At 49.2% G+C, this 23,846-nt stretch overlaps 2 protein-coding genes across 4 annotated transcripts in view; one reads left to right on the top strand and one right to left on the bottom strand.

Annotated features, from left to right (window-relative positions):
• LOC119450883 (probable D-lactate dehydrogenase, mitochondrial) overlaps positions 1 to 23,846 on the bottom strand; it is a 463,244-nt gene that overhangs the window by 151,492 nt on the left and 287,906 nt on the right. The gene's annotated exons all lie outside the window — the stretch shown is intronic.
• LOC125945099 (myb/SANT-like DNA-binding domain-containing protein 1) lies at positions 14,325 to 16,695 on the top strand. Its single transcript, XM_049666673.1, has 3 exons — positions 14,325 to 14,536; positions 15,465 to 15,615; positions 16,282 to 16,695. The coding sequence occupies exons 1-3, from the start codon at positions 14,325 to 14,327 to the stop codon at positions 16,693 to 16,695; spliced, it is 777 nt and encodes a 258-aa protein (XP_049522630.1).

Raw genomic sequence — 23,846 nt, 5'->3', positions numbered from 1 at the left:
AGTCAGTCCTATAGCTGGTGATGTGCGTTGAAGACATCTGACATGAACCAAGGGCCAGTGGTCGTTGGGTGAATAGGAGGCTGCGGTGAGCCATGGGGCTTACTCGAGACTTGCAAGCCTGGATTAAGAGCATCGAGTACTTGCACTGCACTTCGCGCTGACGGAGTATGCAGCTTGCTTAAGAGTATACGAAGGGTTTAGAAGGGAGGTCTTCCTGACATATAAAAAATTGTATAGATCTTCGCCAATTCCTTGAGTAGTGTCCGACCTTGTCCTTGTGTGACATGTTTGCGTTCACAATTCCGCAAAGCTTCAGGATTTCTTAAATATAAGCGGTACACGTCTCTCCCGGTAACTGCGCTCGTGGGAGGTCCTCGGTTTAGAATCACTTTTCGATTAATGTTTTATTTCAATTAGATGAACACTAAGGCGCATTCCTGCCGTCACCGTGAAGTTTAGAATAAAGTCCAAAGGCCATAAAATCGTCGCCGCTCGCCGTGTGCTGTAGGCGCGAGTGAAAGTATACAGCTTACGGATGGGAGAAGATCAAACGATACACTGTAAGACGCAAACGAACAGGCATTCAGTAGGAATATGAACAGGGGTGCGTGTTCTGTCGTTAGTTTTGTTCATTCACCTATTGAACTTAGGCACGATTTGCACTCTTCCAATAAACGCGGTTAAGCCAGACACAAACAAGACAGCAACTCAACGAAGCCTGCAAACACTAACGCTAGTATCTTTGTCAGCAGATCACGAGAACTGCCACACTGACACCTTTTTCATTAACGCATTACCGGAGGTGGTGGACATCACTTATGCGACATAGGTTGACTCACAAATAAGATTTTTTTCAGATTTTTAGTCAACATTTAAATTATTGCTTTAGTAGATTTGCTGCAGCTGAGCCATTCAAGTACTTTCCTGCTAGAATATGCCAGCTTGGTAGAGATCACGTAACTAACATCAGTTTCGAGATATTCGTTCTAAAACTCACAAAATACAGGTTGTTCGATATTACTTCGTTCTTAGGTGTTTTTCTCCGGTTTCTGCGCTTTGCACCACAGCACTTTCACTCCTCTCCCCTCCTCTCCAGTCCAGAGTAGCAGACGACACACTAACACAGTTCGACCTCTCTGTCTTTCATCAATAAATCTATCTCTGCCTTTTGTTTCGAGTGGTGTTCTTAGAAAATAATATGCGTAACGCCAACACTTTTCTCTCCAATTATGAGGAGAGTCAATCCAATGTGGGCAAGGCTTGATCACTGCCTGGCTACAATTCTGCAACTGTAGCTTGTGTTCTAAACGTTAAAAATAAATGTTTAATCATATAGTTTGTTGGCCATTGATGCACATTCAGTGATGTTTGCCGCTGCTAGTTATACGTTTAAAAATAAGATCACCTCATATATCCGCTGGGCTGCTTGAAAAATCGACCTTTGTGCACATGCTTGAGTTGCGCGAGATACATCTGGGGACTTTTGCTTTTGAAAATATGCCATTCCCTAGGTGTTATAGTACTATAGAGAAGGACGGCGCATTACACCGTTTGTCCCTAGCCGAGCTGCACTACGCGACAGCGCGATAAATACTCCGGAATAATCTTGCTACCCGTTCGGCTTTCGTGGTGTCGCGCCTAAGCATTGTGCTCGTGAATGGGAGGTCCTCGGTTTCGAATAAACGTTTCGATGAATGTTTTATTTCAATTAGATGAACACTCAAGGCGCATTCCTGCCGTCGCCGCGAGGTTTCGAATAAAGTCCGAAGGCGATAAAATCGTCGCCGCTCGCCGTATGCTGTAGGCGCTAGTGAAAGCGTGCGAGGGTGAGCCAGCGATAGACCACTGCACGGGCTCGGGCTTACCCTAAAGCCCGGGTAGAGCAGTTTTTTCACGGGCCGGGCCGTGCTCGGGCACGGCGTGTGCTTTTTGACCCGGGCCGGGCTCAGGTTTTTTGACGCGGGCCCGGGCCGGACTCGGGCTTTCTGCGAGTTATTCTCGGGCTTCTCAACTCTGAAAACATATTTTTCGGGCTCGGGCCGGGCTCGGGCTTAAGGTAAAGGGGTGGCGGGCCGGGCCGGGCGGGTAACGTAGATTATTTCCGGGCCTGGGCCGGGCCCGGGTCTCGCCATAAATGTTTTGATCGGGCTCGGGCGGGCCGCCCATGTAAAACTGGCCCGGGCCGGGCCCGGGCCGCAAAAATCGGCCCGTGCAGTGCTCTAGCCAGCGATCGCGGCTCAATTTCGAGCACGCAATGGAGGAAACCGAGGCGGAAGCGTGCCGTCTTCCGTCACGCGCAAAGTTTCTGGGGGAGGGGAGCCGCGTGCGCTCACCCGGGCCGCTGTATTTTGAAAGCCATCTGCGACGGGGACAGAGTCCGCCACACGCTGTGCTTTCGCGGCTTAATTCGCGTTGATGCGAGAGGCGGCACAAAGGCCAATTTCTTTGCTGCTTCTGCCGCGCTTACTCCAGCGTTTTGACAGAGAATTTCCGCGGTCATCGAGTGAGATGTGTTCATGTTTGCCTGTGCGTGCGTGACACCATCTTGTTAATTTAGTTAGTATACCTATGTTTACAAGTTAATATGGCCGATAAAGTTGCTATCCTTCCTATAGCTGTCCCCTGATTTGGTGTCGCAATCGATGGTTCGCCTTTCGGGCGAAAATGTGACACGTTTTTAAATGCCAGTTAAATAGGCCCTGAAACACATTTTGTCTGAGCCGAGAAATGAATTCTAGGTGAAACTGGACTATTTCAGAAATTCTTTGCAGCAGAAGGCACGTTCAACAGTACTTTCAATGTGCTCATCAGAAGGGGAGTTCTTGGCAATCCAAGATTGCGTCTGATCCCCTTTGCGGTACTCCCGCTGCTTCTTCAGTACCTTGCACTGCGAATGTGACGGCGGAACGGGGCATGACCACAAACGCTGCGCCTACTGAACGTCACTGTGGCGCACAGGTCAAATTTGATTTTGGGTGTTCACGCAGACGTCATTATATCCGGGCGCATAGGATGCGTCAAACGCGGTTGTCCTCAGCGAGCGGGCTGCGGCACCATTGGACATCGCGCCGATGTTTGCCCTAATCCGCAGGCCGACCGATGAAAGGCTTACAGCGAGATGAATCTAGAAGAGGGCCACGAGTGTCAGCCCAGCTGCCTCATTTTCGGGGGCCCTCATGCCACGGGGTCCACCCAGAGCACCCAAAAGTACAGGAGAGACAGTGCTGAAACTGGAGCCGGGCGAAGAAGCCCGTCAATGGAAAAGCAAACAGCGACATCAATCCAGGAACGCTGGAAGGAGCCAAGCAAGGACCTGCAAGCTCCGTAGCGGGGGGAGACCCCTTCACCTCGACCGCATGCGAGAGCCTTCAGCGGGGGCCCTAGGGGAAGCGGTCGTCCAGCAGACAATCATGATGGGCCCGAGCCAGAACCCAGACTCTGAAACAAAACGAGCAGCAACAAGGTGAGCTGGGTAGATGCGGTTGCCTCCTCTCGCCTCACGTTGGCAGATGAGAAACTTAGGGCTGAGGACAAAAGGCTCAGGCTAGAAATACGAAAACTTAGAGAGAAGACCACAGCGAGCGCTCCAGAGAGCTCTGGAACACCACAGGTATACCTCCGCGCAAGCGATTGAGGAGGTCAAACCTCCCCCCTCACAGGCAGGTAGTGCGACTAAAGGTCAAGATATAGTCCAGCGTTCTCGACGCGCCAGGCCGCGGCAGGCGAAGTCGGATACGCTACGCCACCCATGCGAGCCTGTGGAAGAAATTTGCCTCCTCTACAGTTTGGCACGCACGTCGCGCGAGGCTATCGCCATATCTGTGTGTGGAGCGCAACTTCATGGCCACGCGAACAGCTATTTCCATGGCACATGCACATTCTCGCTTTCTGACAGCATGTGCCCGCGCCGTCCGAGTTGGCGTGCTGTTTTTTTTAACAAGACAACACTTTATTCAGACCAACATACATAGTTGCCTAGGGGATCGGCGTAAAGGCACATAAAGCCTGACAGAGCGCCGATCACCCACTTACACACACATGAATAACCAGTCATGCATAAAATACGAACATAAGTCCGAAAAGAAAGCACATTGTGATTTTTACATAAGCAAACTTTAAAAAATACCGTATACTCAGCCAGCGACTCAGCTCTCGCTCCGTGTTGTTTGAGTGCCTTCACGGCATGGCGTTAACTTGTCCTGACAGCCAGAAGATCGCACTCCTAGTGCTAGTGCGTCGGCTACGTCAAAGGCGGAAGCGGACCATGTACGCACATCCTCACTTGCGCTGTCATCGTCCACGGACGTTGAGAAAGCCACAGCTGCACTTTCACTTCGAGAGCCGCAAGCCGCCAAGGGCTTCTGCCCAGTGTTGCCAGGTTTGGCTATATATAGCCAAATTGGACTAAGGGAAATATTTTTTGGCGTCGACATGGACGAGTTGGCTATGTGGCTATATTTGGGCTACTGAAAATCTGCGGCTTGGCAGTGTTTGGGCTATAAGTGGCGCCCTAATCCACGCTCCAGAGGTGGCTTTGATCGGGTAGAAGCATATCTCGAAGGCAGTGTTTTAGCTTGCTGAGCCAGCCGCGTGGCTGAGCGTGTGTGCGTGCGCGAACTGACCCCCCATCGCCACCGCCTTTCCTTCCCTCTCTGCGCCGCTGTCTGAACCGGTGGCTTTGATGTTTGATGCACTTAAACTTACACCCTGCTTGACCGTTAGGCACACGGTCCCCGGGCATCGGATGAACCTGGAAGTAGTGTGTTTTTCACAGTACACTCTACTAACATGGCTATGCTTAGGAAGGGAGAGCAATAGCATAGGGTTGGGGCCGTTGGACGATCGTGGCGCCGACATGAAAGAAGGGAATCACGGGTGGATGACACGCTCCAGTGTGTTCATGGCCATGTCTTCCGGATGAAGTATCGCGCCGGGCACAGCTTTCGGCCTACTCCACGTTTCTGGCGCGAAGCTTTACAGCCATTTTCTTTTTCAAGCTAGATGAATTTTTCTTCGAGCTTAGATTCGAGATTCATTTCGATAGGTTGGACGTAAGATCGGATCCTCCTCAGAGAGGAGAATCCAAACATGGGGAAGTGGGCCACGTATGTGAGAACGTATAAAAATGAATGGGAGCAAGACCCCCAGCCAAAGGTGGGTTCTGGTGCTTTTACTTCTAGATGGTTTGTCCGTAAAGTCACGGATGCAGATACTCATTCTGCTAATATCGAAACATGTTGGCCACGATGACATCAGTGCACCACGTCACATAAACTTCACCCACCGTGTTAGCTTAGCTTGTGATGTGTTGCGCTGCTGGCTCGAGGACGTGGGTTTGATTCCCGGCCACGGCAGCCACATTTCGATCAAGGCGAAATGCTGGAACACCTTTGTACTTAGATTTAGGTGTACGTTAAAGAACCCGAGGAGGCCAAAATTAATCCGGAATCCCCCACTGCGTCATGCCTCCCAATCATATCGTGGTTTTGGACACATAAAACCCCAGCAATTACTAGAACATTAGAATGGGGGCCTCAAACGTTTTGCGGCCTCAAAGAAATAATGCCAAAGCCACTGCGCATGCGCAAGGCGTAAACTGTGCTTGGATATTGCTTAGGGCACGCTATTTCATCAATTTAGCGGGAGCCCCAAAAGCTGCCCCAAAAGCTTTTGTAAACAAACATGGCGGCGCCCATCGAAACGACGGTTCTAACCTAGCACAAAACTGAGCTCGATTCGTGGTAATGCGTGAAGTTCGTAAGCTAGAAGAAGTGATTGCGGCTGTCGCTTTCTCTCAACTAACATGTGTAATGAAGATTGATTCATTATACACCGCTTATTCCGAATTCAATTGCCGATTTCATGACCCGTAGGCCTATCATGGATTGACTTGGCTGGGTGAAGGTGAGTAAAGTTGGTTACTCAAAACTAAGCGCAACAAGTTGCATGCTGCTAAAAGAATAAGTTCTAAATTGTAATTAAAGGCGAAAGCACAACAGTCTAAATAACTTTTGTTATCATAAAATTGTATATTTTAATATTTATAACAGCTTTTCTTTGAGGCCGTAGTGACGCTGCAAACGCAACATGCTAACCGCAAACGCAACACGCCTATTCCAAAACTCTTCATTCCTGCATGCCCCAACGCTAACACCCGCAAAACTATTTGGGGCTCCAAACTTTAGGGGCCCCTATTCTAAAACTTTATTAGCCATCAACATGGTTTTCTTTTTGACAGTAACCGGCTTTCACAGCATTACCACTGTTATGAATTTGTTGTTTACCATTGCTCTTTGGGTGCCGTCACAGCATTTGCCATTTCGAGCGAGTTAGTTGCGGACGTGCTCGTCGCCGAAAACGACTGCGCGCTTCTTACACTAGTGTGCCGGTTTGCGCAGTAACCTTTAAAGCTCAGCTTACACCGATTCAGACAGTAAATGGCATCTGTTGCCTGTCCCTTTTCTTAACGCATGTTTTTGGCGTGCTAGAGACCTAAAGTGGCGGCTAGGTTGATGTCAATTGACAATAGATAGTGTGTGTCAAGCTGATAGTGTGTAATCCGGGCCAAGCTAATTAAAAACAAAAACAGAAAATTGAGAAAACAAGAAAGGACAATGAGACAAATAATGCGAGATATCATAGCGTGAAAGACTTGTTTTAGCTCATCAAAAAAGAAGCCGTGAGCACGTCGCCGTCGCAGATCGCTGGACAGCTGAAGTTCTACACCGTAGGCAGAAATAACATGAGAGATCGATGACGCGTGTTCATGGCAGCTAAAAAGCAGAGTTGGTAGTTAATATTACGGTAAATAACTAAAAATAATAACTTAGTACTATCTGTCATAAAATAAAAGCGCTGGGGTGCTATGCAGGATGCGCCGAGTTTCTTGTTCGCACGAGTTTTACCCGAGTTTGCTCGATGGCAGTCAGTGAAAGGAGATAGCAAGGAACGTGCAAAAACAGCAGGCACAAAGAAATGTCGAGATAAAGCCGCGTATGACAACATGAGCGCACCCTGCGCGGCACAGTGCTTCCGCGCTTCAAGCACAGAAGACTGCGCAACAAAACCCGAGGCGCCGCGTATTGTTATCAACGTTTTATCGCAATTTATCAATACCGTGACTGCCCCGCTGTCTATCTGCACACTTGCCGTGAGCTGTTTGCCACGCCTTTCTCGGGCGCGTCAAGGGCGTGCCTCCTCTTTCGGGCATTATCTGTCTATCCTCCTTCGAATGCGAACGGGGCACATGCGGTACATTCTTGCACCTACACTTTCCCTCAATCGAATACTTTAAAATACAACAAATAAAATAATGAACATTTTATTTCTTAAAGTATCTGTTTTTCGTTTAGAATACTATAAATTTGTGATGACAAACGGAGATCGAGGGAATTATTAAATTTTGCACTTTTTTTTTGCCGCGAGTGACGACAGTGAGGTGAAAGCTTCCAAGCGGATACATTCTAGAGAGTCGCACGCACGAGGGAGTTCATACGGTGAGCAGTCGCCAGGGGCGCTGCAGCGCTATGTTCGATTAAGTAAGTCATGACAATGATCTGTCTATTCACTGTCTATTAGTGGAATGGCAACGCAGCGCTGCGGCATGACTGTTCACCGCAGGTGCTTCACTGAGGCGGCTATTAAGGCCGCCGCTTTACCAACTGAAACGACACTCTAGCCATAGAGAGGGGAGCAACGGCTGTAGCCTGTCGCTTCAAAGTGGCTGTACTGTATGCTAGGGTCGGTAGTGACGCAGCACAGTGAAAATGCGCCAGTTTATCTGCGTGCGCGAAGCCTCCACGATGCAGTGCGATGAAGGAGAGTGCTGGCCCAGCGACACAATACATTGCTTGCTATCGCTTGCATAGTGAAGGTGCCTCCGTGCGCATGTACGCAGAATTTGAGTGTTTTGTTCACTCCAATGTGCTTGCCGATTGCCTCTGCTGCTGAGCTAACAGCGATCGCAGATGGATATCGCAACGACAGCGCAGCAGTCGCATTTTGGCAGGTGAGGGCTTTTGTGTGGAGTTAGGAAATTAGACTTCGAACGCAGGAAGGTGTTGCAACTGTTTAGTGTGCCGTGCTTGTGATGAAGAAATGCCATCGCACTGGTTCTAGAAATGCGAGAGTTTCTCGACGCTGACCGCGTTTGCGACACTGCGGCTCTGATACATCACCGATGACAGAGCAGCCATCTCAAACGACAGCTGCGATATAGTTGTCATTGGAAAACACTACGCACTGCTCAGCATCGTCGTACACCACGGCCCATCGACGCCTTGCAAGCAGTTACAGCTGGCGTGCCGATAATTATTTCCTATGCGCTACATCGCCACAATGCAAGCAATGAAACAGTGTTGTGGGGCCATGACAGCGCAAGAAGATACATGCATAAGCCAGCGAAAGTCGACGCTTCGTTTTTGATAGTGGTGTTCAGTACATCACCGATAACAGTGCGTTTTGCGTGTGTTATTTCGGCGGTCAAGATTGTTGATGCCTCTCCGTTCCGCACCACGTCGCTGTTGCCGAAAAATAAGTTGGGCGCGGCCCAAACGTGGTGGGCGCGTGCACAAGTTACATGCCTCGCGTGGGGCATGTAACTATGCTATGCTTTTGATTGACAGGCGAAGTCTTGCGAAACTCGTACATCGCGAAAGCCCCCTCGAGTTGAACTCGGGAACATGGCGGCGGCAGCAGCAGCCTGTGTCACTGCATCCAGCGGCTGCAGGCGCAATATGAGCGTCTGGACCCGTTCACCTACATGACCGACGTAGAGTTTCAGCGTCATTTTTGCCTTTCCAAAATGTCAGTGCGCTGGCTGTGTGACGAGTTAAGTGAAGGCCCTCGTCTTCACCTATGCTTTCGAGCACAGACTCAGACTGGTGTGACTAGGCTGCGGAGCAAAAGTTCGTGCGATCGCTTCGGCTCTCTCCGGCGTCAAGCGCTGTTCGTCCACCGCGCCCCAGACCCAGGCCAGGTCCGGTGGTGTCATCGGAGTACTGGGGCACCTGCGAGCACCTGGGGTTCAACCCGGACCAACCAACCTGCGAAGGCGAAGTGGTCACCTTATATAGGAAGACTCAGAATGGACGCCGAGCTGCCTCCCGGTGAAACGTGCCGAAAGCAGTTTTCACAGTTACACAGTACCGCTGCACGGCACGGGCAGAGAGGTGAAGGAAGTTACTTCGCCAACACGGACCGCCTCGGCCGTCCGAACGACCACCTCTCCAGGCGGCAAATTATTTGGCTCACGTACTACGTGAGCAAAACCATAGACATGTGGCTGTTGAAGGAGATGACTGGCGACTTGTTTCCTCTATCGGAACACGCCATCGCCGACTGTAGGAACTACACCCGTGAGGTCGCGAGGAACGAGCTGCTGGCGCGGCCTCCACTCAGTGGCCCCGGGAAGATAGCGCAAATTGACGAGTGCCTTATTCGCGGCGAGCAAAAGCACAATGGAGGCTGCCTAATGACGGGCGTCAACGTTCCGCCGAGCCGCCAAAATTACGGTGGTGTTAAAGATGTTGGCCCATGGTACTTCGGCATGTTCTGCGCGACCAAAGGGGTGCTGCGACTTTTCAAGGTCTACCGACGAGGCGCCTTTATTGCAGCCAATGTTCAACCGGGGGCGATTAATATAGACGAATTGGCCGCATACAACTGTATCCCAAATTTAGTGGATGCTAATGGGGCTATGCATCAATCTGTATTAGGAGACAGTCAACCACAGCGTGAACTTTGTGGACCCCATTACGGGCGTTCACACGCAAAGAATAGAAAGTTATTGTAAAAAAAAGTGAAGCGCCACCTCGTTAGCGGTGGGTACAGGGCAACTGCACCGATGCTGGGGTCCCACATGAGATGGATGTGGTAGCACTCAACGGCCAGGTGCGCTGCAAAGACCCTTTGTTGCGTTTGTTAGAAGCCACGGATCACTTGGGCTACCCAGTATAAAAATTCTTTCATTCCTGCGGTTGTTAGAAGCCATCGCTCGGCGCTATCCAGTATGTAGGTGCATCATCAATTAAAAGAAAATAAAGCGTATTTTTCTGACCCTTGTATGAGTGCTTTCCGGCATTCCTCAGTACTTACACGGTAAGCGCGCGGCAAACCACTTCTGCGCTAGCCGACGCTCACTTAGTCTTGGCGCGAGCAACAAGCGATCTGTTTAAAGGCTAGTGTGAAAACCAGGCGCACACCAATCTGTGCTCGGAAATGCTAGCGCAAGCACGTAGCGAGCCGCGCCAATCCAATCCAGAGAGAGAAAAAAGAGGGCGAGCGTCTCCTCGTGGTATAACACGAAACGTATTAAACTACGAATTATTCTAATACACATTCAGTGTACACTTTGTAATCTTTAAAATGCTTATAACCCACGTTAATGTGACTAATAATATTGTACTTAATGCATTTATTTCATAACTTGGTTGTGCCTGTAATGCACTCGGTGGAACGACAAACAAGTGAAAGAAGGCACGACCATGCACCGACCGTATCATCACGTGAGCTCCAGTTTGTCGACCGCCCATATGGCAACGCCCAAGAAATGATAGCCACCCAGAGTGAATCTAGATAAACCAATGAAACTGGACGCGTGCCGACGGACAAACCTCGTCCTGTTACCATTAGTTCTTTCATCTTGGGGCTTCGCCAGAGCTCGTGAAGATCCCGAGTTTCGCCAAACTCGGCGCATCCTGCATAGCACCCCTGATTTCGCCTTCTGCAGCGATTTGCTGGAACTTGAGAGCTTCCGAGCCAACCAAAAAGAGTTCTGTGCAAGCATGATGTCGCTATTGTTGATGTAAAGCGCCGACCGTCATGGCGGCACGTACATTTGTTACGAAGGGTTGTGCAAAAAAGGATTGCCGTAGTCGAATGTGAAAATGTATACACAAATAAAACTGCTAATAAAAATGGCTATATTTGGCTACGAAATATTTTGCACTTTTTTTCTGTTTGGCTACATTTGGGCTACAACTTCTCTAGCTTTTGGCTACGCCGTCTTTTCGGACCTGGCAACACTGCTTTCGCCCACTGCCCCTACAGCGCGCAGTGCAATCTGGTCTAGCGGCAGCCACGTGAAATAGAACATGTTCTATCTCCGCGCCGGTGGCGCTGAGCGCGCCCGACGCAGCTGGGCACGCCGGCTACGCCGTGACGCCAGACTGTATATTGGGCACTTTTCACCAGCGTTGCTGAACCGCGCCACGCGTTACGCCTTAAGTTTACCCCCTCGTACGTAAGAGAGGAGCGTCGGGTGACGGCCTAGCGTTGGCAGCTGCACCCCTGATAGGGAAGTGTACAGCACGCACAGACGCGGAGGCAGTTACAAAGCAAATCAATTCAGTTCATGGATGGAGAATATGGAAAAGCGAATACGGGAGGAAATCATAAAAATGGAATCTCGCATAAAACCAAGCCTGCAGGCTAGCGTAGAAAGAATTCAAGAGAGGCTAAGGGCTAAGCAAAGAAGAAAAAACGAAAAAAAAAGTCAGCAGCACTCGCAAGGAATGGGAGAGTGGACAAGACATACAATACATATATACAGCCGCATCTGTCAAAACTCCGAAATTACGGAATTCGGATCGACCATAAGTTACAGGAATTTGCTGAATGCTCGCACACTAAAACACACTGATTGAAAGGCAAAATGGGTACCAGGCAGACTACGTCTGATGAGACGCCTGACCTTAGTATTTAACAACAAAGGCTGACCTCTTCCAGTTAGCAATATGGCTCGTCAAGCTTAGTTGACAATATTACAATGGAACTGCAGGGGTTTTAAACGTAAGCGGGAATCCTTGCGAGGGTATGTTGACTCTCTAGTTGAGAGGCTGGATGTAATCGCGTTACAGGACGTTATTTTGGAAGCTAAAGCACGTCGTACAGTACACATAAAACTAACAATTTGACCTGCATACTTGTACATAAGGACAGAACGGCCTCAACAATAGCCCTCAAACTCAATGCTGAAATAGGACAGGTGTTTATTCGTATTATCCTTAAGACTTGTTCCAGCAAAGAGGCGTACATTCTTAATATATACAAGCGGCCGAAATACAGGACAGCAGCCTTCGGCGAAATCTTTCAGAAAGCGGCACAGGCTGCAAAATCCGCGCCTCATTATAGTGGGGGACTTGAATGCGTACAGCTTTTTCTGGGGTTTTTCTTGTTCTACAACAACGAGAACGTAAAAGGCAGCCAATTGATAGCAGAAATAGGGGATACGGATCTTACTATTTTGACGGACCCGCAGCATCCTATGAGCGTGTGCAATAGCGTGTCAAGGAACACATGCCCCGATTTAACGCTGGTCAAGAATGTTAAAAATTGCAGTGGAAAAATACGCACAAGGCCTTAGGCAGAGACCACTGTATACTGAGAATTTGCATAGACTACAGCAAGCATCGTAAACACAGGGGACAAGCCCGGCTTGCGGATTGGTCGCTTTTCCGAGATTCCGCGAATCCTAAACTCAACTCGCCTATCGAAGAATATGAGAAGCGGGCTTAGTCGCGGTTAGCTGGCAGGGAGAGAGTCACGAGAACGCTTCAGACTTCAGAGGATGTCGCGACAGTGGACAACCATCTGTTCCACCTCTGCAGGAGGCCAGGAGAGGCCTCATCAGAAGATATAAGAAACACAAACACAATCGCAAGCTTAAAATAAAGATCGCTGAAATCACACAAGCAGAGGAACACGCTTGGACCTTTGCCAAAAACAACTGCTAACTAAGTGCGACTTATTGAGAGGTGGGCTTGGCGTCAAGTCCACGTCGAGCCTCCTGCGATGCCTCATCGAGACCAGCAAGACGAGGGGAGAGCAGCAGCAGAACTTCAAGAGAGCACTCCACGGCTATGCGGTTACGGATGAGCAGCTGGTGGGAGCCCTGACGAGCTAATACCTCTGTGCGGCCAAAGACGACGCGCGTGTCCAGCAGTATCAAGGCAAGGCACGCTCCGAAACGCGACATGGACTTAGAGGGAGAAGAAATAAATGCGGCGCTACTAACCACGAGAAGTAGGGTGCTAGAACATGTCAAAATTGCTGGAGGCTTGCTCCCCAACATGAACAAGAAGGCGCTATGCCTCCTGACGGATTACATCCATGAGTGCTGGAGAACTGGAAAACTGCCCCTGACGTGGAAATCGGCTGACGTCCGCTTTATTCCTAAACCGGGCTAAGAGGTACTGTCACATGTAATAGGCCGCCTGTGGCGAGAAAAGAAGACGAAGAAGTTCGCAGAGGGTTCCGAACGGCGCGAGCGCTCGAGGCACGTGAACCGAGGTGTGGTCGAGGCAGAAGCGAGGCGAAGCAGCATTATCGACGTGGCTCTTGGGCTGGAAGGTTGCTTCGTCAGCTATGCTCTGACGACGGGAGAGCGGAGAGCCCGGCCACGAAGCTCGTGACGCTGGCAAGGCCCAGGCGTAGCTGTAGACCTCGGAGACGTCCGGGCGAAGCTCCTGGGACCATCTGCAGATGTTCACGGTGGTTCCGGTCCTCTTCACCAGAATCCCTCTTCCTCGGCCGAGCCCGATCAACCGATAATCACCGGGACACCGGGACGCCACGCAGCTCGTCGGAGGGCGAAGAACGCTTCATTAGGCCTAACCAGGCAAGTGACACGTCAGCGGCGGCTACCGGGGCACCAGCCACGTACTCGGTCAGGTCAACGGAACCGCGGGTCGTTGGAACTTACGGCATCAGCGACACCCTGAATTAATACCACTTGGACCCGACGAGAGGAACTTCAAGTCGACGGTCCGTAAGAGCCCACGTTTCTGCTTTGCGACGCAGTTAGGCCGGGGCCAGGGTGGCCAGACTTTGATGAGTCAGGGCTAGGACTGATTTACAGACATTAAGACGGAGTAATACCCCTGTCACACGGGACAACTTAAGTGCACTTTGAGCGAGTGCACTTCGCCCCGAGTGTCATTCGCAAGCTGTCACACGGGCACGCGTAGTGACACTTGCTGCAAAGCGCACTCTCTGGCGAGTGCAGTTCGCCAAACACACTTCGCTCCGCCGAAGTGCGTAGTCTCGGCAAGAGGGGCTCATAAACAAATAAACTAATATCAAAATCCGAGTCAGTACTCTTTTTTAAACGATGTTTTCATTATTAGAAATACTAATACGTATTAAAAAGTACTTTACAAAAACAATTACTAGTTTACTATTCTCGCTCTCAGGCTGTTGACAGTCACGGCCGCTGGGGGCGTGCTGGGAGCATGCCAGAGCACATGGCCGCGCACGCCGCGATGTTTACTTCGTTGCAAATGTGTAGGCAGTGTAGGCTAGTCTATCATCCCCGCCTACGTGCAATGGACTCAAGCAGTGCCTCGAAGACAACGTGGTCCGACGCAGAAACGAGGGCAATCATACACCTCTGGGAGGAACACTTGCCAGACCTACGCCGTGCGAAGCGCAATTTGAAGGTGTATGCTGCGATCGCGGAGAACCTACAAGCGTTAGGTTTTGACAAGAGTACGAAGGAGGTGAAGAAAAAGATAGAAAATCTTGGAAACAAATACAGGTAAGCCTTCAAACATTTCTCAAACACATCATCTTGCCTGATTCGTGTGCTGTCATGTGTTTATTGTGGGATGCTCTTTCGATGACAGTCTTTGTTTTGCTTGCCACTGTTTTTTGGGAGCGCTTTCAGGGACCTCTGCATCCACATAATCAGTTTTTTTTTAACTTTGAGGAACCCCTGGATAGATGCCCTTTTAAGCGAAGCGTCGCCTAAGGTAAAATTTATGGGTGTTTCGCAGTTATCTTGCCTAGAAACGGCCGACGCCATAGGGGACTCCGCTCCGCATTGACCTCACTCTGTCTGCACGGTGTTGGATTAAACTGCGCTTGGCTGCAGTGAGCATGAGGATGCGGGATCAAATCCCGGCCGCGGCAGCCGCATTTTGATGGAGGCGAAATGCAAAAACGCCCGTGTGCATACGTTATAGCACACGTTAAAAAACCGCAGGTGGTCAAAATTCATCCGGAGCCCTCCACTACGGCGTGCCTCATAATCAGAACTGGTTTTGGCACGGAAAACCCCAGAAAAAAGAAGGAGCACCGGTGTGCATGTTGCTATCGCTTTTAGAGCGATAGCAACATGCACACCGGTGTTTTTTTAGAGTACCGGCATTGAGGGACGCGATGACTTGGGCAGTATTTTCTCTCACTACTTTGTTTACTACATTCAGAACAGGCTCCGGGTTCTCTCTGTCCCGCTACTTCTGCTCCATTTGCACAAAGGCGGCTATTTACGCTCTCCTGTGCATTTGTCTGCTCTTTTTGCATGAGCTTTTTGTCCTTAATCCGGCAACACATTTGAGATCTCGCGCGGGAAACATTTGCGAAACAGGTATTGCTGTTAACGGTCCAGAGCGACTACTATTATCAGCAAGGACAACGGTACCGTGACGAATACAACTGTATTCCCTGCTTACTTTTGCTTGCAGGCTCATCAAGCGAAAAGACACCGGAACTGGCTCAGGGGCCATAAGTTGGCCCTATTATTGGGAAATACATCGTTTTTTGGGCACACTGCCACTTCACGACCAAACACTGGCCCAAGAAAGCAGTTGCTGCCAAACATCCCCGGCAGAAGTGGTGAGTGTGCTAGTACCTTTCGTGATTTATTCCCTTCAGCGGGTAGTTATGTCGATCAATTCAAGATGTAATTTGTTCATATTGATTTTTCGTTGCCTTTAAAGTAAACTGCACAAGAAAGAAACGTGTATATGCAACTTTTACTGTCAGTGGGGCTGTAATTTCATCGTCTGAACTTGAGCTAGTTGCTACATTTTCATAATTACAAACAGCGTAAAATAAAGCGGGACAAGAAAGATGAGACCGGATGAACGCTGAATACAAGAGAGTGCATTTTTTTTAAATTTTAGGTGTACTGCAGTCGGAGAATCAAGCAGGTGGGCATGTGCTCCAAAAAAACCTAAATGGGGTTCAAATTCTTCCGAACCATGTGTGTATGTGTGTGTTTTGCCTTTTATCCTGAGCTTATATACCACATGTCGAAGCTAATGGTGTTTGGTCATCTGTCCCTTTCCGGCATAACACAACTTTTGGCCGAATTACTCAGATAATTGGGCACAAAACAAAACTTACTTCATTTGATGTCAGTTTATATAGGCAATACTGTGCCACTTCAGCTTAATGTAAATAGTTACTTTAAGAGCAATAAAATCGTGCTATATGTGAGCACATACACTGGTGCAGTTAACCGAATGGAAAACAATGCGCATTTCTTGTGTTTTGCAGATCCTTGAAGGAATAGCAAGGGGGGACCCCTTGCAAGACAACCAGTCGAGTGACGGGTGCCCGTCACCTCTCCCTGGGATGGCATGCTGCCCCCCACCATGTGCATCGCCACCTGAGGCAGGGAACTCTTGTCTGCAATCCCACCCTGACACAGGAACAGCTGGCCCCAGCTGCGAAGCTGGATTGGATGTCAGCTGTACAAATCCAGCAACCAAAAAACGGAAGCGGCAACCAGCTCCGTCCACCCTGGTGATGCAGCTGCTGGACGAGCAGCGCCAGCTGCTTCGTATTTCCTCGGAGCCGAGGAAAGATAGGGAGCTGCAGCTCAGAGAAGAACAGCTCAAGGTGTTCAAGCAGATAGCCAGCATTGATGAAAGATTGCTGTCTGTGCTGGAGAAGCTGGCAAATAAATGAACTGTGAATACATCAAGAGAAATTTCATGCATGTTTTATTGTGCACAACAACACTAGCTATGGCAAACATCTAAATGCATGTTTACATTTCAAACATCTGAACTAGCTCCCAAGGAATGAGGAGCTCGCTTTGAAAAGTATTTTGCGAATGCAGTCCTTGTTTCTTCACCCACTTCTGTGTGAGCTTGTGTGTTGTGAAAAGGCTGTACATAGAGAGCGGCCAGTTGTTGTGCTTCCTGCTCCCATGGCTGCTCGACATTGTCCCGAAACTCCTCGCAGATGTTGTGCAAAATGCAACAAGCCCTGATTGCTTTTCTTGAGTTAGGCAGGCGGCATTCTGTTCTTTTTGCAACAAACCGGAAACGAGCTTTCATTCTTCCAAACGCATTCTCTACTATTCTCCTTGTTCTTGAGAGATTGTAGTTAAATACTTGTTGTGGTGTTCCATCTTGAGGATTTGCATAAGGCTTCATCAGGTTCTGCGTCAAAGGAAATGCCTGATCGCACAATATGACGGGTGCAACACTAGTGCCCTCAATGATTGCGTGAGGAGTCTTGAAGTGAGAACTCTCAACAAGGTTTTTGAGTTCCGAGTCTGCATACACACTTGCGTCATGGCACCTCCCCGGGCTTCCAACCCGGATATACCTGAACCGATACCTGTGGTCCACTAACGCCAGCAGTATAATGCTGTACCTGCGTAAAAAAAGTAAGTTTCCAAGTAAATTTTCAGCAATTCTGAACAATAAGGGAACCTTATTAAAAACAAAGCTGGCATAAAAACACACAGCATATATAAACAGTGACACAGTAGTGTTTGCCTGATTCAACAATGATAAAATGGGTGTCGACGCAGGAAAACAATTATCTACTAGACACAAAATTACCGTTCTATAACTTCGTGGCAACGCGCAAACAAGAATATTACGCGTTCACTTCAATACACTCTAAAGTTGTACTTCTCAGGTTGACCACTGCGTTATATCTTTTCTCGCGAGCAACAAATTGCTATGACAAAATATTTAGAACAACCTACCACCCTTTGTAGTTGTAGTAGTCGGTTGCGTGCTCCTTCGGTGGCGATACAGGGAAATGACATCCATCGAGGGCTCCTACAGCTTGGGGGAAGCCCGTCACGGCAAAAAATTCTCTGACGTGGTCGGGCATGTCGTTGCGGCGCACCATGCAGAGCCACTGGCCTTCCAGCTGCTCAATAACAGCTGTGCAGAACTGTCTCCACAACACATTCACAGTTGAACGACCGACAGCAAATAAATGGGCTATCGTTCTGTCTTCAGCGGAAGAACACAATCGATAAAGTCCAATAGCGACTCTTTTCTCCACAGAGATGGCCGTGCGCATTTGTGTGCTCAGGCGGTTCAAAACACCAGCCAGTGACTCAACAAGGTACCTGAATGTACTCGGAGTCACCCGAAATGCCTGCTTGAAGTGAAAATCCGTCAGGTTAGGCAGAGTGTCCTCGAACCAGCGTTCATTTCTTTGGAATGTCCACACCAAGCGGCGCACAGAGGGTACACTTTGAGCTAAAACGGTAGCTAGGGTAAAGGAGTTTCCAAGTAGCTGTTCCTCGATGTCCCTTGAAATATCCGCTTCTCTGTCAATCTCACTTTGCAGCATGACACACGCATGAAAGCGCCTCATTCGGGAGCAAATAAGTGCTGCCAAAAGACGGTCCAGATGCCCATCACTATTTTCCGTACCATCTGCAACGAAATCCGCCATTTTGAATGCGCTCGCCTTGGATACGACGCCGTCTTGTCTTGGCTCGTGATGATCGATAGCGCTAACCGATTGCAATGATTCACTTCATTCGCGCCTAAATTTCATTCTAAATGCTGTTCATATATATAATACGTTATTACTCAGCAAGTATTGCCTAAAATAACAAATATGTATTGTGCTACTGACTCACCCATCGCCATCACCATCACGTTCGAAGTGCACTTCTCTTTCTCATGTAGCAGCGCGCAGCCAAAGTGACACTCTGTGCGCCAAAGTGCACTTGCTCAAAGTGCACTTTACTTTGCCAGTGTGACAGGGGTATTAGGCTCCGAGACCAGGATACTGCTTTTGGTAGTTTTGTATTTAGTCGGAGTTTTGTATTTTCTATTGAGTCAGCATTTTGGTTGAGTTATGGTTTTAGTGTTGTGTGTTTTACGCTTTTCCCGATCCTGTACATATTAAATCCTGGTTTGCTGTGCTGCCAGTCGTGTCTCTCCTCCATCGAGGGTAACGCCTGTGTGCAACCCTCCTGCTCCCAAGTAAAAGAGTAGGTGGCAAAATATTGGCGAGCCTGCCAGGATACGGCCCAGTCACCGATACTCGGGAGTTGCAAAGATGGAGTGGGAACGTTTGGTGGCGATAGCGAAGGATTTGAATATGTCGAAGGATGAGATGATGGCGTTTTTCAAGTATACGCAACAAGAAAAAGAAAAAGAACACGAACGAGCGCGCGAGAAGCATGAACGAGTGCGCGAACACCACAAAAGCGAGAAGGAAATTTTAGAATTGAGGTTAAAGTTGGCAGAGATGAACGCCAGGTCTCGCGAGGGGTCGATTTCCCCCAGGTTGGCGTCATCCGACTCTACTTCGCTCAGGCCCAAACAAATTTGCCCCAGGAAATGATGACTCCGTTTGATGAGCGTAGAGATGATTTAGATGCGTATTCGCATCGCGTTGAGAAAAAAGCGGTAGGGAAAGGCTAGGCAAGGAACGAGTGGGCTAGCGCCTTAAGCCAGTGTCTAGTAGGTGAGGTGGCGAGATTAGCGCGACTCGCTGCTGCTAAGACATACGAAGAAAGGAAACAGTTCCTAGAGAGAGAAATGAAGATGCTACAAGAGAGAGCACAGACATCAAAAATGAAAGAGGATGAGGCAGAGAAAAAGATGGAAAGCAGGCACGTTAGCGAAGTAGAGCAGCCCGACAGCGGAGGGATGTCAGAAGATACAGGCAGATTAGATTGCGCCCGCGACGTCGTAGTGGAGAAGCGCCCCACTGAGGAGCCCTTGGCGCACAGTAACCAAGATAAGAGAATGGACAACATCCCCATCGAGGTTTGTATACCCAAAGAGCAGAAGAGTGTAATAGAGAAAGAAGTAGCTTCACATAAGAGGGGTATGGGGTTGATAAGCGATGTTGAGTTCCGGGATAGCCAGGCACCAGACATGAAGCATTTAGACTACGAGAAGCAGAAGGTAGTAGAAGAAAAAGTAGCGCCGCCTCGGGACGACGGAGCGTTAGTGATAGAAGCCTGTGTCAGGGATAACCAAGCATCAGAAATGATATGTCACTCAACCTCGGAGAGCAATGAGAAAGGTGATGGGTTCCCGAGTTGTCTAAAAGGGGCAACTTGTAAGTGTAGGAAGAACTTGACCGGAATGTGTAAGGGTAGAATAAGCATGCACAGGATGTTGAAAGCAAGACGGCGTAAGAAAACGCGTGTGCTGGCTAAGATGGGCTGGTCGATGAGAAAGAAAAAGAAGCTAAAGTTGGGGCAGAGACATCCCAAGCTGCACGAGAAATGTGCTAGAGGAGGAAAGAGAAGGAAGCAGGCTGGACGTAGAGAAGCGTGGGAGTTCAGGAAAAGGCGGAAAAAGTGAATAGGTATAACTGGTATGCTACAAAAGGATTATCATTTAGGAATGCCCTAGGACAGTTGAATTGTTAGTTGGTACAATTGTGTGTAGATAACAAGTGTATAGAAAGAAAACTTAAGTACCTATATATAAGGTATTTGGATTATTGCAAATATACGATAATACCGTGGCTCTGCCCATCGTGATCGAGCGTCAGAGGGAGCGCCGCTTTCGTAAACAAGTGGTGGCTGTCGAGGCGGGAGTCTATATTCCGCTGGATACTCGGAGAAGGATGAAACGGTTGTCTCAACAGCTGGGGACGAGCATGGGTGATAAGTATCGCGGTGAGTCACTTGTGAGTGCAGGCTGAGCTCTTCTCGAACTATTTGACGGATCGTTGAAGCAAGATCGAGCGACTGGTCGTTATCTATGCTTGCAAAGGTCGTAACGTTGGCTAATCTGCCAAACTTCGGCGTAACGCGCCTCGTCTTAAGCTGCTCGAACGTGCGGAAGTGCCGGATGACGTCGGCGACAGAGGCCAGGTTGTCTTTAGCAATCAGAAAGCTATAAACGTCCTCGGCGATTCCTTTTAGGATGTGCCCGACTTTGTCTTCCTCGGACATGCCAGAGTCCACCATCCTGCAGAGTTTTAGCACTTCCTCAATGTAGGTCATGCATGTTTCGCTCATTGCAAAATATGTTTAGATGCAAAGTTTATTCATGTAGGAGTATTGGGACAATGAACTACAGTTCAGTGCAGTGCAGTATGTAGTGAAATGTGAATGGTGCGCGACAGTGCAGTGAAGATGTGGTGGTCACGAGTGAGCCATGAGTGCGCAAGAACAAGTACGAAAGTCACCGAAAAAGCGCCAAGTAAGCCACCAAAAATAAAGCCAAGAGTAAGCAGGTTTTTGAAAAAAAAAACTCTTGAAGAGGGGGCCTATGTCACATGGGAGAGGCCGCCTGTGGCGAGAAAAGAAGACGAAGAAGTTCGCGGAGCGTTCCGAACGGCGCGAGCGCTCGAGGCACGCGAACCGAGGTGTGGTCGAGGCAGAAGCGAGGCGAAGCAGGATTATCGACGTGGCTCTTGGGCTGGAAGGTTGCTTCGTAAGCTATGCTCTCACGACGGGAGAGCGGAGAGCCCGGCCACGAAGCTCGTGACGCTGGCAAGGCCCAGGCGTAGCTGTAGACCTCGGAGACGTCCAGGCGAAGCTCCTGGGACCAGCTGCTGATGTTCACGGTGGTTCCGGTCCTCTTCGCCAGAATCCCTCTTCCTCGGCCGAGCCCGATCAACCGATAATCGCTGGGACACCGGGACGCCACGCAGATCGTCGGAGGGCGAAGAACGCTTCATTAGGCCTAACCAGGCAAGTGACACGTCAGCGGGGGCTACAGGGGCACCAGCCACCTACTCGGTCAGGTCAACGGAACCGCGGGTCGTCGGAACTTACGGCATCAGCGACACCCTGAATTAATACCACTTGGACGCGACGAGAACTTCAAGTCGACGGTCCGTAATAGCCCACGTTTCTGCTTTGCGACGCAGTTAGGCCGGGGCCAGGGTGGTCTAGACTTTGATGAGTCAGGGCTAGGACTGATTTAGAGACATTAAGACGGAGTTAGGCTCCGAGACAGGGATAGAGCTTTTGGTAGTTTTGTATTTAGTCGGAGTTTTGTATTTTCTATTGAGTCAGCATTTTGGTTGAGTTATGGTTTTAGTGTTGTGTTTTACGCTTTTCCCGATCCTGTACATATTAAATCCTCAGTTTGCTGTACAAACGAGGATTGCACAGCAAACGTGTCTCTCCTCCATCGAGGGTAACGCCTGTGTGCAACCCTCCTGCTCCCAGGTAAAAGAGAAGGTGACAGGTACATATGATCAACCTCCGCCCGATTTCGCTCACTTCTTGTGCCGGCAAGCTGATTGAGAAAATGGTGCACCCCAGGCTTTCAGCGTATTCAGAGAAAAAAGATTACATGCCCCATAGCATGTTTGCTTGAGGGAGTGCTTATCCACACAAGGCGTACTGTTGCAACTCAAGATGGAACTTATTGACCCACCCAACAAACGCAATAGTATAGCCTGGATCTCAAGGGTGCTTCCGATAATGCGAGGCACTCAAAGATCCTGGGCAACCAGCGGCAAACGCAGTGTTTGATTACGTCAGAGACTTTATACAAGACAGACTACAAGAGTTTCTACAAGAGTTTTGAATACGTCAGACTTTCTACAAGACAGCCAAGCTCATGTAAGGACTGGAGGTGTTAGGTCCCAACCAAAGCCTTTGGGTACTAGGGGTACGCAACAAGGGGCAGTCCTCTCTCCTCTGATCTTCAATATTGCCCTTACGAATTTGCCAGAAGAACTCGATCACATAGAGGGAATTTGGCACGCCCTCTATGGGTGACCAAGGGTAGTCTGGGGCAGATGGGAGAGGCGCTTCGACGGCTCAGAAATGTCCCGAGGAGGATGGACAACGCTTCTCTTGGGAAAAATCGGAGCTTTTCATCATGCGCAGACGACAAGATGAAGGCCCGCTAGAAATTAATGTGTACGACGCCGCGATCTCTTACGTGGACACAGTGCGTATCCTGGAATTTTTGGTTGACAACAAGATGGCCAACACAGCAATAATGACTAAGCTCCGTACAGCACGCGAACAAGTAATACGTATGATCACTCGTATCACCAAGATGAGAGGGATGATTGAGAACGACAGTTTGATTGGTCCAAGCCTTTATGCTCAGCCGAATCCTGTACTTGGCTCCGTACCTCGGATGAGGAAGTGCGATTTAAGGGGAGATAAGCTTTAAAAAAAACGACATCTTTTTCCGAAAAAGGCGATCTTGTGTTTTGCATTCCTCCTTATGTTTTAAAAATTCAGAGCCCTCCCAGTATGTGAAGATGGAAGACCAGGGAAGCTTGTGGTTTTGGCTAATTATACCTAAATATATTTAATTTGGTCGTTATGTTAAATGGCTGAAAAGACACAACACATCACTTCGTTGCGTCGCCGCGCACCGTAGGCTCTATGTGCGAGTGAAAGCGAGTTCAGCCGACTAGATTCACACCACCTTGCATCATTGGCCGCAGCACGTTGGGCCGCTGCGCGTTCGGCTTCTCGTGGCTTACGTATCCATCGCGCGTTCTTCTTCTTCAGAGCCAGCGACACGCGTCTTACTCATACCGAGTGCAAGGGGCAACTGATGACGTGGCTACGGAAATGGCTATGTCAAGAGAGAATGAGACACAGCTATTAGTTGGTAGACTATCACGTTTTATCACTGACGTTTCGACACGCATCGTCATAGACTAGCTTTTAAGCTACAGCGTTCATCGCTCCCGCGCATTGTTTTTGTTTCTTTGGGTCCAACATGTGACAAGGGTAGTTCATTCTTCTTCTTTCTGGGGTTTTACGTGCCAAAACCAGTTCTGATTATGAGGCACGCCGTAGTGGAGGGCTCCGGATTAATTTTGACCACCTGGGGTTCTTTAACAGTCACTACAACGCAAGCACACGGGCGTTTTTGCATTTCGCCTCCATCGAAATGCGG

Source organism: Dermacentor silvarum, chromosome 4 (genome assembly GCF_013339745.2).
Source record: "Dermacentor silvarum isolate Dsil-2018 chromosome 4, BIME_Dsil_1.4, whole genome shotgun sequence".
Classification (NCBI taxonomy): Eukaryota; Metazoa; Arthropoda; class Arachnida; order Ixodida; family Ixodidae; genus Dermacentor; species Dermacentor silvarum.
The sequence above is the reverse complement of the archived record's forward strand: the minus strand, read 5'-3'. Positions and strand labels throughout refer to the sequence as shown.